We start from the raw sequence: 14,494 nt of genomic DNA on the forward strand, positions 1-14,494 counted from the left end.
CTCTCTACGTTTTCTCTTAAGTTGCTTCTTTGTTGACGCCTTGTCATCTTTCATTTTTTGTGTTGGTTCATCCTTCAAATCATTCTTATCCTTCATTGTTCAAACCACATATGTACTTGGTTGAAACAAAGTGACGAACCGTCAACTGCGTACAAAATTAAAAACCCTAAATGAAAAACAATACACAAAACCCAAAATCAAAATACGAAACCCTAAACTCCAAAACTCACACAAACGATAAATGTGCTTACCCTGGTCGAAGAACTCGCCATTTTGCAAAACCAACAAACCACGAACCAAAAGATGCAATGACAACGAGACCCACACCGCTTACGAAGGCCAACAGCCAACAACCAACGACAATGACGAAGGCGAAAACGAAGACAATAGAAGGACGAAAACGAAGGCAATAGAATGACGAAAGCGAACGCAAGTTCGAATGGAGAATTGGAAAGAAAGATATTTTCAAATTTTATGAAACAGGAAAGAAAAAGAATGTTAACTTCAGTTAAAAATTGACAAGGACTGGAAATCAAAAATTTAAAAGTTCTACCTCATTAATGACGTCACATTTTCAAATTTTCTTTTTTAAAAATCACGTCCAATCTCGGGCTAACACCTAATGTTATTAAAAGAGTGTTAAACATATGATGTCAAAATATCGAGATCCATTTTTTAATTAGTATCATAGGCAAGATCCTAGAATTTATCAACGTTCTAATTTGTAATTCACACATAAAAATTAACGCTATATTTCAGTTTAACATTTGTTATTATAGCACTTAAAATAAGAATATAATTTTCTTAAAAAAATACTTTACTAAAATGAAAAACCCCGAAGAAATATTTCCATTTATTAGTGTTTTGACAGCCTGGACCTCTTTTGGTCTTGTATCGATAGCAAAAGAGTTAAAAAAATGTAAAATAATTTTAAATTGTTTTTATAAATATAAATCTCAAAATAAATGATTATAAAAATTAAAGAATATTGTATATATAATAGGGAAGAACTTCATGTCGATAAATTTAAGTTTAAACCATTTAGTTGTCTTTATTTTCGGAAGGTTTTCCCATTTTGATCCCGTCTTATTCGAATTCTCAATTTAGTCCCTATAAGTGCTAATTTCAATCAATTAAACCCCTACCGTTAAATTTAGTTAATGAGATTAACTTTTTTGCACAGTTAGGCAGATGACCTGTTAATTTCTATAAACGTGGCATATTTAGAGTTGAAACGTGACATGATTTGAATCCCATAAGTGCTAATTTCAATCAATTTCAACTCTACACATTTACAAAAATTAACAAGTCATCCTTCTAACTGCGCAAAAAAGTTAACCCCGTTAACTAAATTTAACGACAGGAGCTTAATTGATTGAAATTAACGCTTATAAAAACTAAATTGGAGATTCTAATAAGACGGAGATCAAAATGGAAAAACCTCAGACAAATAGGGACAACTAAATGGTTTAATTCATAAATTTATTAGTGGTGAATAAAAACAAGGAAAGTAGTTTAAACTGAGACAAAGAATTATGACAGACAACATGAGAGAATAGAATAGAATATATGACTATAATGTTTTTGGTTTCACAGAAGACAAAAGTAAAATGAAGGAAGAGAATAATAGCTAGCGAGGAATGGTGAGAAAATCTGAGTTTGAATGCTTCAATAGAAGCTGATCTTGGCTCCTACTTTTCTTCAATGAATCACACGAACTATCACAGCTAAACGACCCTTCCATCACGTCGTTTCGGCTACACTGAATGCACTCAAACTTCCTTTTCTTCAAATTCCCTCGTTTACCCTCTTCACTCTTCCCTGACACAACCTCCATCATCACCTTGTAGCATTCTTTCACCTTCTCCTGCAACACAACACTTCCATATTTAGTTTAATACTAATTAATCCGACAAAGCTAGTAATAATCACTGCTCCTAATATGGTTATTATTTAATTCAGATAAAAAAATATTGTAGCTAGGTATTGTAGGGTCCACAATAAATGAGCTATGCAGGTGTCTTTGACTATCAGCCATGAAAAGCGTAAAACATTTTCATCTTCCATGATTTATAATCAGAAAACAACACATTGGTGTTTAAGACAACGCCAACAACCTTGTCGATTCCCAGAATACCCAAGAGCTGATCTTGGTATTCCTCTCCCAAACCAGGCTCCACAACGCTCACCACGCGCATCATCGTCGCAGTTGCCAACACAGAAGGAAGAAAACTCATAAATCTCGAGTCTGCAATATAAAAGATCAAACATCAATAACAACAAAGGTTGAGAATGTGAATCAGACAATGAAACAAAGGAAAAAAGTATAAGATCTGGTTGGAAGTAAGTTAGTCAGTTACCTGCGAAGACAGAGAGAAGAACGGTTTCACACCTTCTGAGAAACTCCAAGCAGAGATGACCCTTTAAGCCGAGTTTCCTCGTGATGTAATCAAGGAACGAGAGAGGTGTTACCGGGTTCATCTTCCATCCGAGTGTTGAAAGGACCAAGATTTCCATTCTCTTAACCGTTTTCGCTTCAAAAAGGTACTTACTCTCCCCCACCTTCACGATCAAGACAAAAAAAGCATCAGAACCAAGTTAAAACCATCGATCAAAATCTAGTATTGAAGATCCGACATTGATCAGAAACACGAACAAAACAGTTGACACATAGATAAGATCAAGAGACATACTTGGAGGTCCACGAAAAGGGGCACGTGGGTCTCTTCAACTTTGGCTGCAAGAGAGAGGCACGCCACTGCAACGAGTTGCGTGAGCCACGGCTTGTCGTTCTGGAATCTGAGGGTGAAGAGGAACCTGTCGAGGTAGTTAACTGCGAGAAGTGCTGTGAGGGTAGAAAAGGAATGGTGAAGATTCAGTTTGAGAATCCAGTCCACAGCTTCTCCGCGAGAAGAAGCAAGAGAAGGGTTGTTTGGGAGAGAGATGGAAAGGTTGTTAAGGTTTTCTTTGGCGAGAAGAGAAGAGAGCTCCTGGGTGTCCCAGAAGAGGTCTTGTTCTGAAAGGACCACATCGGAGAAGTTTGGTTTTGAGGTTGTACCGATGTAATCATCATCTTCTCTTTGTTTTTCTTCCTCCAAATGAATGTTGTCCTCCAAGCAGTATAGGGTGTCTAGAAGGGGTTTTGGGTAATGGTGAGACATGTTTGTTCTAAGAAGAGGTTGTCCGGCGGTGCTGGTGAAGATGTTGGTTCATTGTAGAGGTGTCTCTGTGATGTAGTTTGATGGATTTGACATTGGAGAGGCTTCAAGAGAAAGGAAAAAGAAGGAAAAAGGAGAGTGAGTGAGTGATACCATAAACTAAAGGCCCTTCTTATTTATTGATGATGGGCTTTCTTTTTTACAACTTTTTTTTTTTTAATTTCTTTTCCTTCAAATTCTTCTTTGTAACAAAAAGTTAAGTTTAATGATAATGCATAATTACGGAAAAATACTCACATTATCAATCTATTAAAAATTATCATCTAATATTTTGTATAATAGATATTAAAAAAGTGAGTAAATCAACTATCAACTTTATTTCTTAAAGTATGAGACATTATAAAATGGATAATATGTTGACAAAGGTGAGAAAACTATATCAATAGGTCATTTTTGCCCTTTTTACAGTCATATCTTAGCTAAATTATGTCATTAATCTTTTATGATGAATAATTAATATTGGTCTGAAGTTAAAAAAGAAAAAACAAAACTCGAAATTGGTTTTTTTCTTGCTTAATTGTCACCTCGTCATTTCATAACGTAGCTATAGTGTAATAACTCGTGTGCTGCATAAATATTGAAATATACATTGTCCATAACTTTATATTATTACGTTTTTAATTACTTTTAATCTTTTAAAATATTTACAAAAACCGCTAATATGTGTGTATAAATATTTAAATAAAAATACAAATGTCGAAAACGAGTATTTTTAATTTTACGTAAACATATATTAATATATAAGCATACATATTGAATTATTTTTTATACAAAACAGTTTTGGTACGATAGAGAGGTGTGATAGGATGATAAGGCCATTGGAAAAAATAATAACTCAGACGATGGAACCATAACATTACGTACTCCCAATTTCTGTCCAAACTATCACTCTAATTATTATATTATATAAATGAGATTATATTCATTTTGAAAATAGGTTTTATTATATCAAGTTAGTCTTAAATTTACATTTTAATATGAATTTATTTGTTAAATGTTACTTATTATTGGATCATTTATAAATATCTTAGTATGAGAAAATGCATTAAATATCAAAATAAAATTAAATATAATCATTTTAGGAACAAAATTTTATAAATATAAAATAGACTTAGATTCACTTTTTTAATACGATCTAAATTAGTTCTAATAATTTTTATTTTTCAAATTAATACTCGTATCATTAAAACAAATATACATCTTGGATTTTTTTTTTATTCTTACGTATGAATATTGTTGGTTGATTTTTTTTCTTTATTATTGGGTTGTTATTTATTTTGGTATATAACTTCAAATTAATATTTTTCGATGTACTTTAAATTAATATCTTACGTCTAGAGTTTTAATTATACTAAATAAAAAAAAAACATGTATAGCAAATTGAGGAATATGAATTTCTAAAATTTAAGAGAGAAAGAAGCCAAAATCATGAATAGAAAACTATTTTTTTTTCACTCTTCAAAATAATTTTGCAATCAAATTACTATTAAATAAAACGGTATTGACAGAAAAATTCTTTTTCATGCAAAACTAACAACACTGAGCCAAATGAATCAGTTTTCTTATTTAAATTTACTTTATTATACTGTAAAAATAAAATATTTAAAGCAAACATAAAAAGAAAAAAAGTTTCACTTACTGTCACGTGATATCATTGAATATGATAGCATGACGAAATAATTAAATTTAGAGATTACTTTTATGTATTGTCAATTTAAATATTTTGTACCAAAATAAATCTTGATTAACTAAAACTTACAAATGTATGATGCAAACTAAAACTATTATTAGATGACAGTTTTTAAAGAAACATTTACATGCACTGTAATTAAATTTTAAATATTATTAAATTTGTTGTGTAAAAAAATTATATTGTTAGTCTATATAATATAAAATTTATTGTTATTATTATTATCATCATCATAATATTTAAATGTTAAAATGTATTAAAGCAGTTATTTAGGATTTAAATTCGTTTAAGGGAAATAATTAACAAAGCATGTCTTTAAATTAATGTCTACCCAAATTACGATTTTATACACAAAACCTTTTTCAAAGTATGTCTTTAATTTACTGTTTGGATAATTTTTATATAAATACATAGAAAAAAAATTATGATAAGCTTTATAGTATGGATTAAATGTGTCTTGTTTTTAAAATTATCATGATTTTTTAAAGGAGACACCAAATTTTGAAGTGTATAAAGTTTTTTTTCTTCAAAAGTACTTATTGAATAAATAAAATTTAATCTATGCATAAGTTAAAATACTTTTTTTTCAAAAATTACTAGAAGAACAATTTTTGTGAATTAGATTGTGTTTAAAATAATTGTGATTTCTTGAAATTGTTTTACTTTTCTATTATAAGTGTCTATCAAAAAGTCTGTCAAATATAACCTAAGCTTGATTAAAATAAAATTCAGCTTATTTGCTCTAACTCGTCTAGATCAATAGCGTTTGAAAAGAAGGAAAAATTATTCTTTCATAAAAGTATTGATTCTTAAATATATGTATAGATTAATCAATTGATAAAAGGCTTAATATCTATTTTTGTCCCAATTTTTGTTCGAAATGGTTCCAATTTTTATTTTTTGTTCAATGTAATTCTAAAGATTGTAATTTATGTTCAATTTGGTCCTTTTTATGTTCAATTTAGTTCTTTTTAAAAACTCTGTGAACCACAAATAAAGACTAAATTGAACAGAAATTACGTTTCTTAGGATTACATTGAAAAAAAAAGGACTAAAATGAACACAAATTACATTCTTGAGGACTACATTAAAAAAAAATGAGGACCATTTTAAATATTCCTAACAAAATTTGGGACCTAGTATTAAACCTTAAAAAACAATTATATTAAAAATAGCTTATTATTTACATAAAAATAACTTAACTTTATTTATATGACAAACGCTTATTCAATAAACAATAGTTGTTCACCAAAACATATACAAACTTCTCTGGGAAGAGAATCAAACATAACCTAAATTCTTGGTATTTATAAGTCACTCTCATGAAATCTAATAATATAATCAAAAGGGTTCTAATTATTACTTAAATATAAGATTTCAATTTACGAGAATAATTTATTTTTCCAATTCGGTATATGATGAGAAATTATTTTGTGCTGACCATAAATAAAATAAAAAAGAAATTATAGAGAAAGGAAAAAGTTTGTAGCAGAGTGGAAATTCAGAAGCATGCGTGTAGTTAATTTTCTGAGATGATAGGTTGCTTTCTCTTTTATATATTTTTTCTTGTTTCGAAATCTTTTACATCTTTTTAAAGGCTCAATCTCCAATAAACAAAGTGGGGGCAAGCTGGGCAAACAAAGAAAGAAATGCAGAGAGAATAGAAGAGAAGAGGTTGCTATAACTACCAATTAATTATTTTTTATCTTTTATAGATTGGTGTTAATATTCATCACTAATTACTTTCATTAAATGACAAATCTCTTATAATCTTTATGTTTATTGTATATCTTTTATAATCTTTAATATTAATGTTTTTTCCTGTCTTATATTTTGACACTAAATACATGTAATATGATCTTGATAAAATAATAAATTATTAAATTAAACTAGGTAGGTTGATAAGTTAATACGACTTATTATGAGTTTAATTTAACAAATTGGATTTTACATAAATTGGGTTGAAAATTAATTTATATATTACAGTTTTTTCAAATTCAATTTTATTCAAAATCACGATGAATCAAGTTGGTTCTCAAATTATAATCTATTTTGACAGTATTATTTAAACTGAAAGGGTTGAAATTGCTTTAAATGTATTTTTTTAAATGGGAAACCAAATTTAAAATCCAAACTCATCATTCACATTTATATAAAATTATTTTAAATAATTTTTTTGTTTCACATCTAAACGATGAATTTAAATATATTAAAAATTTAAATATGAATTTTAAGTTTTAAATTGTAAAAGTTTTAAATGTTGAACAACTAATAGAAAATATATATGTTTATTATTTCAAGATTTTAAATTTGATAGTATGTTTTTTTTATATATATAAATTTCATTCGTATTTCATTAATATTTGCTTTTTAAATACATTTTTTGAAAAACCTATTAAAATGTGTATGTTTTGTGAAAGGAAAATTAAAATGAATCTAAGGCGATGATGGATATAACATCTGATAGTGTGGTGGTTTCCAGCCACACCATATTTGCAACAAACTACTTTTTCTCATTGCTCTTACACACACCACACTTTAGCACCTAACTTAGGTTGTCCTCCTTATTCACGGACCAACTTGTTTCAATTGTGGAACATGCTCTTCAACTTTTACTTTCTTTTCATAAGTTTTTCAGTTTTCTTAATATTAGCAGTGTATATTAAGTTTCTAAATAAAACATTTGAAAATCCTTTATCAATTAAAAATAAATAATATCAATTTAAAATATATAAATCTTATTTTATAAATTAATTTTGTAAAATTAAATTAAATTTAAAATTTATTACTAATATAATATCAAATATAAATTAGAATACATAATTTATTAGGTTTACAATAAGAAAGTTTTTTTTTTAAATTCAATCATAATGAAATTTGAATCTAATTATGTAAAAAAATTCACATTATTTTTTATCAAAAATTTCAAGATAATAAATTAGTGATGTATTATCTTTTCATTTTTATTTAATATAAAACTTAGATTTACAATTAAAATTTTATTAATATTTTAAGATTTGAAAATGTTGTATTAGATAGATTTTAAATATATAAAGTGATGTTTACACCTCGTTTATATATTATAATTTAGTCTTATTTTTAATTGGTGTTAACTTTTAACATAAGTATAATTAGAAGGATTTTGATATTCTTATAATAAAATGTGATCACTTTATTAACCTATTTAAATTTATATTTAAAAAATATTTAAAATAAATCGATAATAAATTATCACGTTGTCAAAAAATTGTAAAAAGAATTTGATATTAAAAAGCTAATGAGTTAATTTAGAGTTGTAATGAGAAGATAATGATGAATTTTGTATGGTTTGGTATGTAAGCGTAGAGTTTGTAGAGACAAAAAGAGGAACTGAGAGTTGAGTGTGGTCAAAGTCCTAACAGTGTGAAGAAGCAGAAAGTGGTTCATCATTTGCTTGTTTCAGAATATAAATCAAAATTAATTACTTTATTGGGACTCATAAATCCTTTCTGCTGCTGTTGCAGTTGCAGGTGCAGGCGCAGGTGGTACAATCCAGAATGTAGCATGCACTGCATTAGCTGGCCATCATTCTTATACATGCATTATGCATACATACAATATTATTATTACATTACATTGCATGCTCGAATCTATCAATCTCTTTCTCTTTTCTTTTCTACAGTGTAACACAACACTGCTACTCTGTTACTTCTACAGTAATACACCTGCAAATGCAACTTATTCTTATCCACCACACACACACGTTAACAACTTCTTTTTTAATAATTAATAAATTATCTGATACTACTTTTCATTCATATATATATATATATGATTAAATATGTTTTTAAATAATGTTTTAGTTCCTATTTCAAATTAAACTACAATTTACTTCTTCAATTTTAAAAAACTCTGGTTTTAATCTTTTTTATTAAATTCTTTTAATTTTATTTGCTGTTTCAAAGGCGTTTTTCAGTTAATATTGAAGCAAAAATGTATCAAACAGTGTAAACAATTTAAATACTATAATGAAACGTGCTTGAAATAGCAAATAAAGTTAAAAAAAATTGATAAAAAAAACTAAAATCTAAGTTTTCTAAAATTGAAAGACTAAATTGTACCTTAGTTTAAAAGAGAGACTAAAACCAAAATCGTCTCAAAATATAGGAACTAAAAACATATTTAACCCATATATTTAAAAAGAATAAATCACAAATTATTATATAATTTTTATAAAAAATATCAAAAAATATTGTTAAAAAAAATATTTTCTTATTTTCTTTCCTCTTAATTTTTACAGGATAAATTCAAATTTATTTCTATTCTAATGTCATAAATCATAATTTTTTAAGTATATTTAATTCAATGTAAAAAGAACTGTATGAGTTTCTCTTCTAATTATCAAATATGACTTTATCATAAAATATTTGAGTATCTCGTCTCAATCTTATAAAATATTTAATCTCTCGACTATTCACTATCAAACCTGTTGAGTATTTCAGACTTGATATTTATTTCATATATAGTAAAAAGTGTATTTTTTTTCATTTGACTTTACTCGTTTTAATGTTTGAGAACCTTTTTTATAATCTATTTTTGGAGCAAAATGAGTTGATGATTATACACTTGTCACATGGAGATTCGAAAAGTAAATCTAAGGTCTATCAAAAATTTTGTTAATTTTTTTCATGTTTTTTTCTAAATTTAATTTGGAAAAATAATAAGAAAAAAAAAACAAGTTTCATACTTAATAAGTAAATTGAAAAATCTCAAAATTTTTTATCATAATAGCATTTTTTTTATGAACTAACATGTGTTGATACTCCACAACTAATGGAATTACAGAAAATAAAAATCTTTTAGAGGTTGTTAGAGTTCTCGTCTTCCATATCTTTATTGGATTATAAAAAAAATGTATAATAAAATGGTTTTCATTTACAATATTATTTATAAATATTTGTTATCTTAAAATAATATATATATATATATATAATTTAAAATTATTAATAAAATTATTAATTAAAAAATAGTATAAAAATAAAATAATATTGATAATTAATTAATATAATAATAATATTAAATAATAATCATAATGATGATAGTTAATTAAAAAAATATGAGATAAGGTTATACATGAGCAAGCTTTGTCATTTATTATGTTTAACGAACAAAAAATCTATTTTAATAATAATTAAAATCTATTTTAAGGATAAAAAAATGTCTTTCTTCGTAGAGATTCATACGAAGTATAGATAGATATTTCTTTCAAATTTGAAACTCATGAAACATGTCTCATAAAAGATACTTTATATGATCTTAATCAATCTCTAAGAACGAGAATTTTACAAAAGTAACGATTTTTTTAAATTACAAAAATAACTTTCTAAGAGTATTTTTTTATCTCCTAAAAATAATATACTTGGTATTCTTAAATAAGCAAGTAAGATGAGATATAGAACTTCAAAAGTTTTTATTAAATAAAATTACAAAATTAGAAGTGAAAAAAGCTTGTAGAAAAAATTCAATGTTAAAGATTGATGAAAAACTTATTTATTATCAAAGTAAGACCAATTATTAATTATCTACTTTCTGTAATTAAATAATTTATGTATCATCCAAGAAAAAAACACTTTATTGATAAATTTTTTTAGTACTCGAAGTCAAGTCTAATTTGGAGATATGTTTATTATGTCTTAAACATTTGATCTTAGTAACTCTTGAATAGCATTTGATGAAATACGTTATAATATGTTTTTATTATAACGGATAATTTCTGTACGTTATAATATAGATCGTTATAGAAAAGTATTTTTCTACTAGTGTGAGAACTCACTAACTTATTTTATGTAAATATACACAATTATTTTCATTTTAGTAGTGAAAAGAAAAACATAATAGTCATTTTTGCCAATTATAAATTCAGGATAAAAGTTAAATAATTGAATTTGTACTTATAATAAACAACTTTACTTTTAAAAGAATTGTGAAATTGTCTTATTTGTGTCCAAATTTACTTTTAAAAAATTTAATCTAATTAAAGTTGTGATTATCTTATGTGATTTCAGTGTGTTAAATTTTTAAACCAAAATTGTTTTTAGAATACAGAATTTCTCATATCAAAATTAAAGTCATGTTCCATGAACACATTTTTTTTTCAAAAACGTGCTTATCAAACACAACTTACTCATTCTTTTAATATTTTTTTTCTTAAATTTGTCCATTTTGATAATTTTTGAAGGAAATTACACAATAATGATTGAAAAACTAACTTGAAAAGAAAAAAAAAATTAAGTGTGTGTGTGAAGCACTCTATGAGGTAATTATACTTTATGATCTTAAAATTAAAATTGACATCCCTATTTATTTGTACTATGATAATGGACTAGTCACGAGCATTGCTAATCCAACATGATACTACAAAAAACAAAATGACAAACATATTATCAAAGATAATCTTAACTAAAGTTTATTAGTTATAACTCATGTACCAACTAGATTTTAAATCATAAACACTTTTATCAAAAGATTTCCTTGACATCTTGTAGATAAATTAAAAATAATTGATATTTATTTATCAACTTAAAAGCTTGAAGGCGTAACATATTAATACAATAATAAATATTCTCAATTAAAAAAATATTTTCAAAATCTTTAATATATATTTTTCTAAAGAATAATTATTGTAAAGAAAGAGCATAAAATATAATTCGTTTAATAGCCAATTTTGTCTCTAGTTTCGTTGACAAATCTCAATTTAGTCCCTCGTTGTAAAAGTGTTTGAAATTGGTCCTCACTTTCAAAAATTTGAGTCAAATTAGTCACTTTTGTTAAACAGAAACAAATTGTCATTAAGGATTTAATGATTTAGCAAGAGATATTATTTTATAGATATCTATAAAATAATATCTCTTGTGCCAAATCATCAAGCCCTTAACGTTGTTTGTTTCTGTTTGACCGAATGGACTAATTTGACTCAAAATTTTGAAAGTAAGGACTCGTTTCAATCACTTTTAAAACGAAGGACTAAATTGAGATTTGTCAACGAAACTGAGAACAAAATTGGCTATTAAACCAATATAATTTATGTAATTTAAATCAATAAAATATTTCTGTTCATGTAACTTTATTATACTTTGCCTTTGTTTTCCTAAATTAGTTTGATAAACTCTACTCCATTAGGCTTCAAAACACCATTATTCCGTGGATTAAGGAAAGTTTTTCCTAAACACCAGCAAATTAAAGAATTATAACTTCTCACTTTTTCACTAGGCCATGTGACGGAATTCTGATACCACAATTATTAATAACCTTTTAATATTAGAGTTTTACTCAACTACCCACTTCTTACACTATGACCACGACATATTAATTTAAACTAAAACAAATAAACTCCATTATTTAATAAATATACCTACTAACACACACCATGATCTTGTCGACACTTTAAACAAAAAATTCTTCAAAAAGTAAATTAATTTATATATAGCTTTTTAAAATACAATTCTTAATTAATTTTTGCTTTATAAACAATTTCATTTTACTTTTTATAAATAATTTACATAGAAGTCTGACATGAAAAACTAAATAATATAACATCATCTTAAAGTTGTTTAAGCAATCATTTTCATATAAATTGTTCTCAATTAAACCTACAATCAAAATCTCTACTTTTTTTTCGTATTGTCGAAATCCTCCAATCATGAATAATTTTGTTAACTTTATTCACCAATTCACGAAAACTAAATTATTAACTATTGCTAATAAAATTATGCATAAATAAATATTTAAAAATACTTTATTTTTGTATCTTTATGGTTTATGTAAGTGTGTAGGCTTACCAAAAGAAAATATAAAGTGGTAATTGCAAAGCCAAAAGGCTTTACCACAACACAACTATGCTAAGAATATTAACAATGGAATTGATTTTGTGAAAAAGAATAAATAAAGTAGAATTAGAAGAAAAAAATTAAATGTTTATTTTTTTTAAATAATCTAATAATAAATAAATAAAATTACCAATAATCTTCTACCAAACATATAATTTAATAAATGTGATTATGAGAAGATGAGTTGTGGAATATTGGTCCACATCGATCGACTTCCGGTCCGGTAGGGTCCGGTCTGGACCGGCCCCACAAAACATAGTGAGAGATTTAATGATAATGTTTTTGGAGTAATCATAAAATAAGATGACAATACATAATAATAGTGAAATTTAATGATGGCAAAGGGTTGACCTTTCTTCTCATTTCTTTTTAACCCACTTTTCACCATTCTTCTATCTTCACAATTTCTTGACATACCAACAGAAATTGGATTCAGTGTTTCAATGAAGAAACCTATGGAATTCATTTTCCTTTTCAGTGATAAAGTTAAGATATCGAAATTAAAGTTATCAGCTTGATTTATCACTCTATCACCTTTATTCAAACGAGTAATTTTCTTTTTTAATTAATTACCATTAGAGGTTATTTCTAAATTATTGATCGTAATTACCAGGTTTAAAACAATCTGATATCGGTAATTAGTTTCAAAATAATCTCTTTTTGGTGAAAAGGACAAAAACAAAAAACAAAATTTATCTATTAAGTGGAAAATAAAATTTTAATGAGGTTTTTTAAATATTAAATGTGTAATTACTTTTAACGAGTTTATTGTTTTTAAAATTGAAAATAAAAGTACAAAAAGAATGAGGGAATTAGATTACACCGAAAATCCAACGATAGAGATTTCATTGAAGTTGTAAAAAGCAATGTTGGTATGTCAGGATTCCCACGGAGTGTTGGGATACAATCAGTAAAAATGAACGAATCAGATTGCACCAAAAAATGAACCATCTACGTTCCTCTGATTTTGTAAAAAGTAGTATCCATCATTATGAATCCTAAAGAGCTCTATAAAAATGAATGATGGAGATTGTATTGATTTGCTAAAATGCACCGTATTTCAGTAGGCTCTTGCACTTCGTGCCATACAAAATTAGAGATTGCATTGCTTCAAACAAATTAGCTGCAATAATTAAGAAAAGTACGATATTTTGGCAATATTTTTTTTACAATGAATATTATTTATATGTTATTCTGTGATTGGTTTATAGTGATATTTATGATTATTATTATTGACAACACAAAGAAAGGGTAAGATAGTGTACAAAGAACTCAAGATATTATAATTTAATATAAGAAATGATATTTCAACATTCACAACAACCCATCAACCAGATGACCATATCACAATTCAACATCTCCCCTCAATGATCCGAATCCGATGCTGACATAAACTTCACTGAAGGTTTGCTTTCATGATAGTATTTATATTTTACAAAGTCATACACAAGGATAACTCGACTTACTTCTCCATGTGGTTAATCTTCCCTTCACGACCCAAAGAGCCAGAGTAAAGACCTCCTGCCATTCTCTCAGTCACCCCATTCACTCGACATGAGTTGAATGATTGGTAGAATATTAGGATACCTTCTCTTTAAACTTTCACCATTAAGCATTCACCACAACTTACTTGAACATAGAATATCCCCTTGAGATTCTTCTCACAATACCCATATTTCATTCTCACACATACTTATCGTCATCATCATATTCATCAACCA

At 26.5% G+C, this 14,494-nt stretch overlaps 1 protein-coding gene across 1 annotated transcript; it reads right to left on the bottom strand.

Annotated features, from left to right (window-relative positions):
• Positions 1-1,533: 1,533 nt before the first annotated feature.
• LOC106763949 (cyclin-D3-1) lies at positions 1,534-3,320 on the bottom strand. The gene is made up of 4 exons (XM_014648131.2): positions 2,694-3,320; positions 2,361-2,562; positions 2,118-2,248; positions 1,534-1,867 (listed from the first exon to the last, which is right to left on the bottom strand). The coding sequence occupies exons 1-4, from the start codon at positions 3,159-3,161 to the stop codon at positions 1,631-1,633; spliced, it is 1,038 nt and encodes a 345-aa protein (XP_014503617.1). The 5' UTR covers positions 3,162-3,320; the 3' UTR covers positions 1,534-1,630.
• Between the last annotated feature and the right edge of the window lie 11,174 nt (positions 3,321-14,494).

The sequence above is a fragment of the Vigna radiata genome, chromosome 6, assembly GCF_000741045.1.
Source record: "Vigna radiata var. radiata cultivar VC1973A chromosome 6, Vradiata_ver6, whole genome shotgun sequence".
Taxonomy (NCBI): domain Eukaryota; kingdom Viridiplantae; phylum Streptophyta; class Magnoliopsida; order Fabales; family Fabaceae; genus Vigna; species Vigna radiata.

Bases quoted from the DNA above. Each gene is read 5' to 3' on its own strand.
- LOC106763949 (XM_014648131.2), bottom strand. From the start codon at position 3,161: ATGTCTCACCATTACCCAAAACCCCTTCTAGACACCCTATACTGCTTG. The intron at 2,563-2,693 runs GTATGTCTCTTG...TTGATCGTGAAG, and splicing joins CCCTTTTCGTGGACCTCCAA to GTGGGGGAGAGTAAGTACCT. The intron at 1,868-2,117 runs GTTGTTGGCGTT...GTTGTGTTGCAG, and splicing joins GTATTCTGGGAATCGACAAG to GAGAAGGTGAAAGAATGCTA.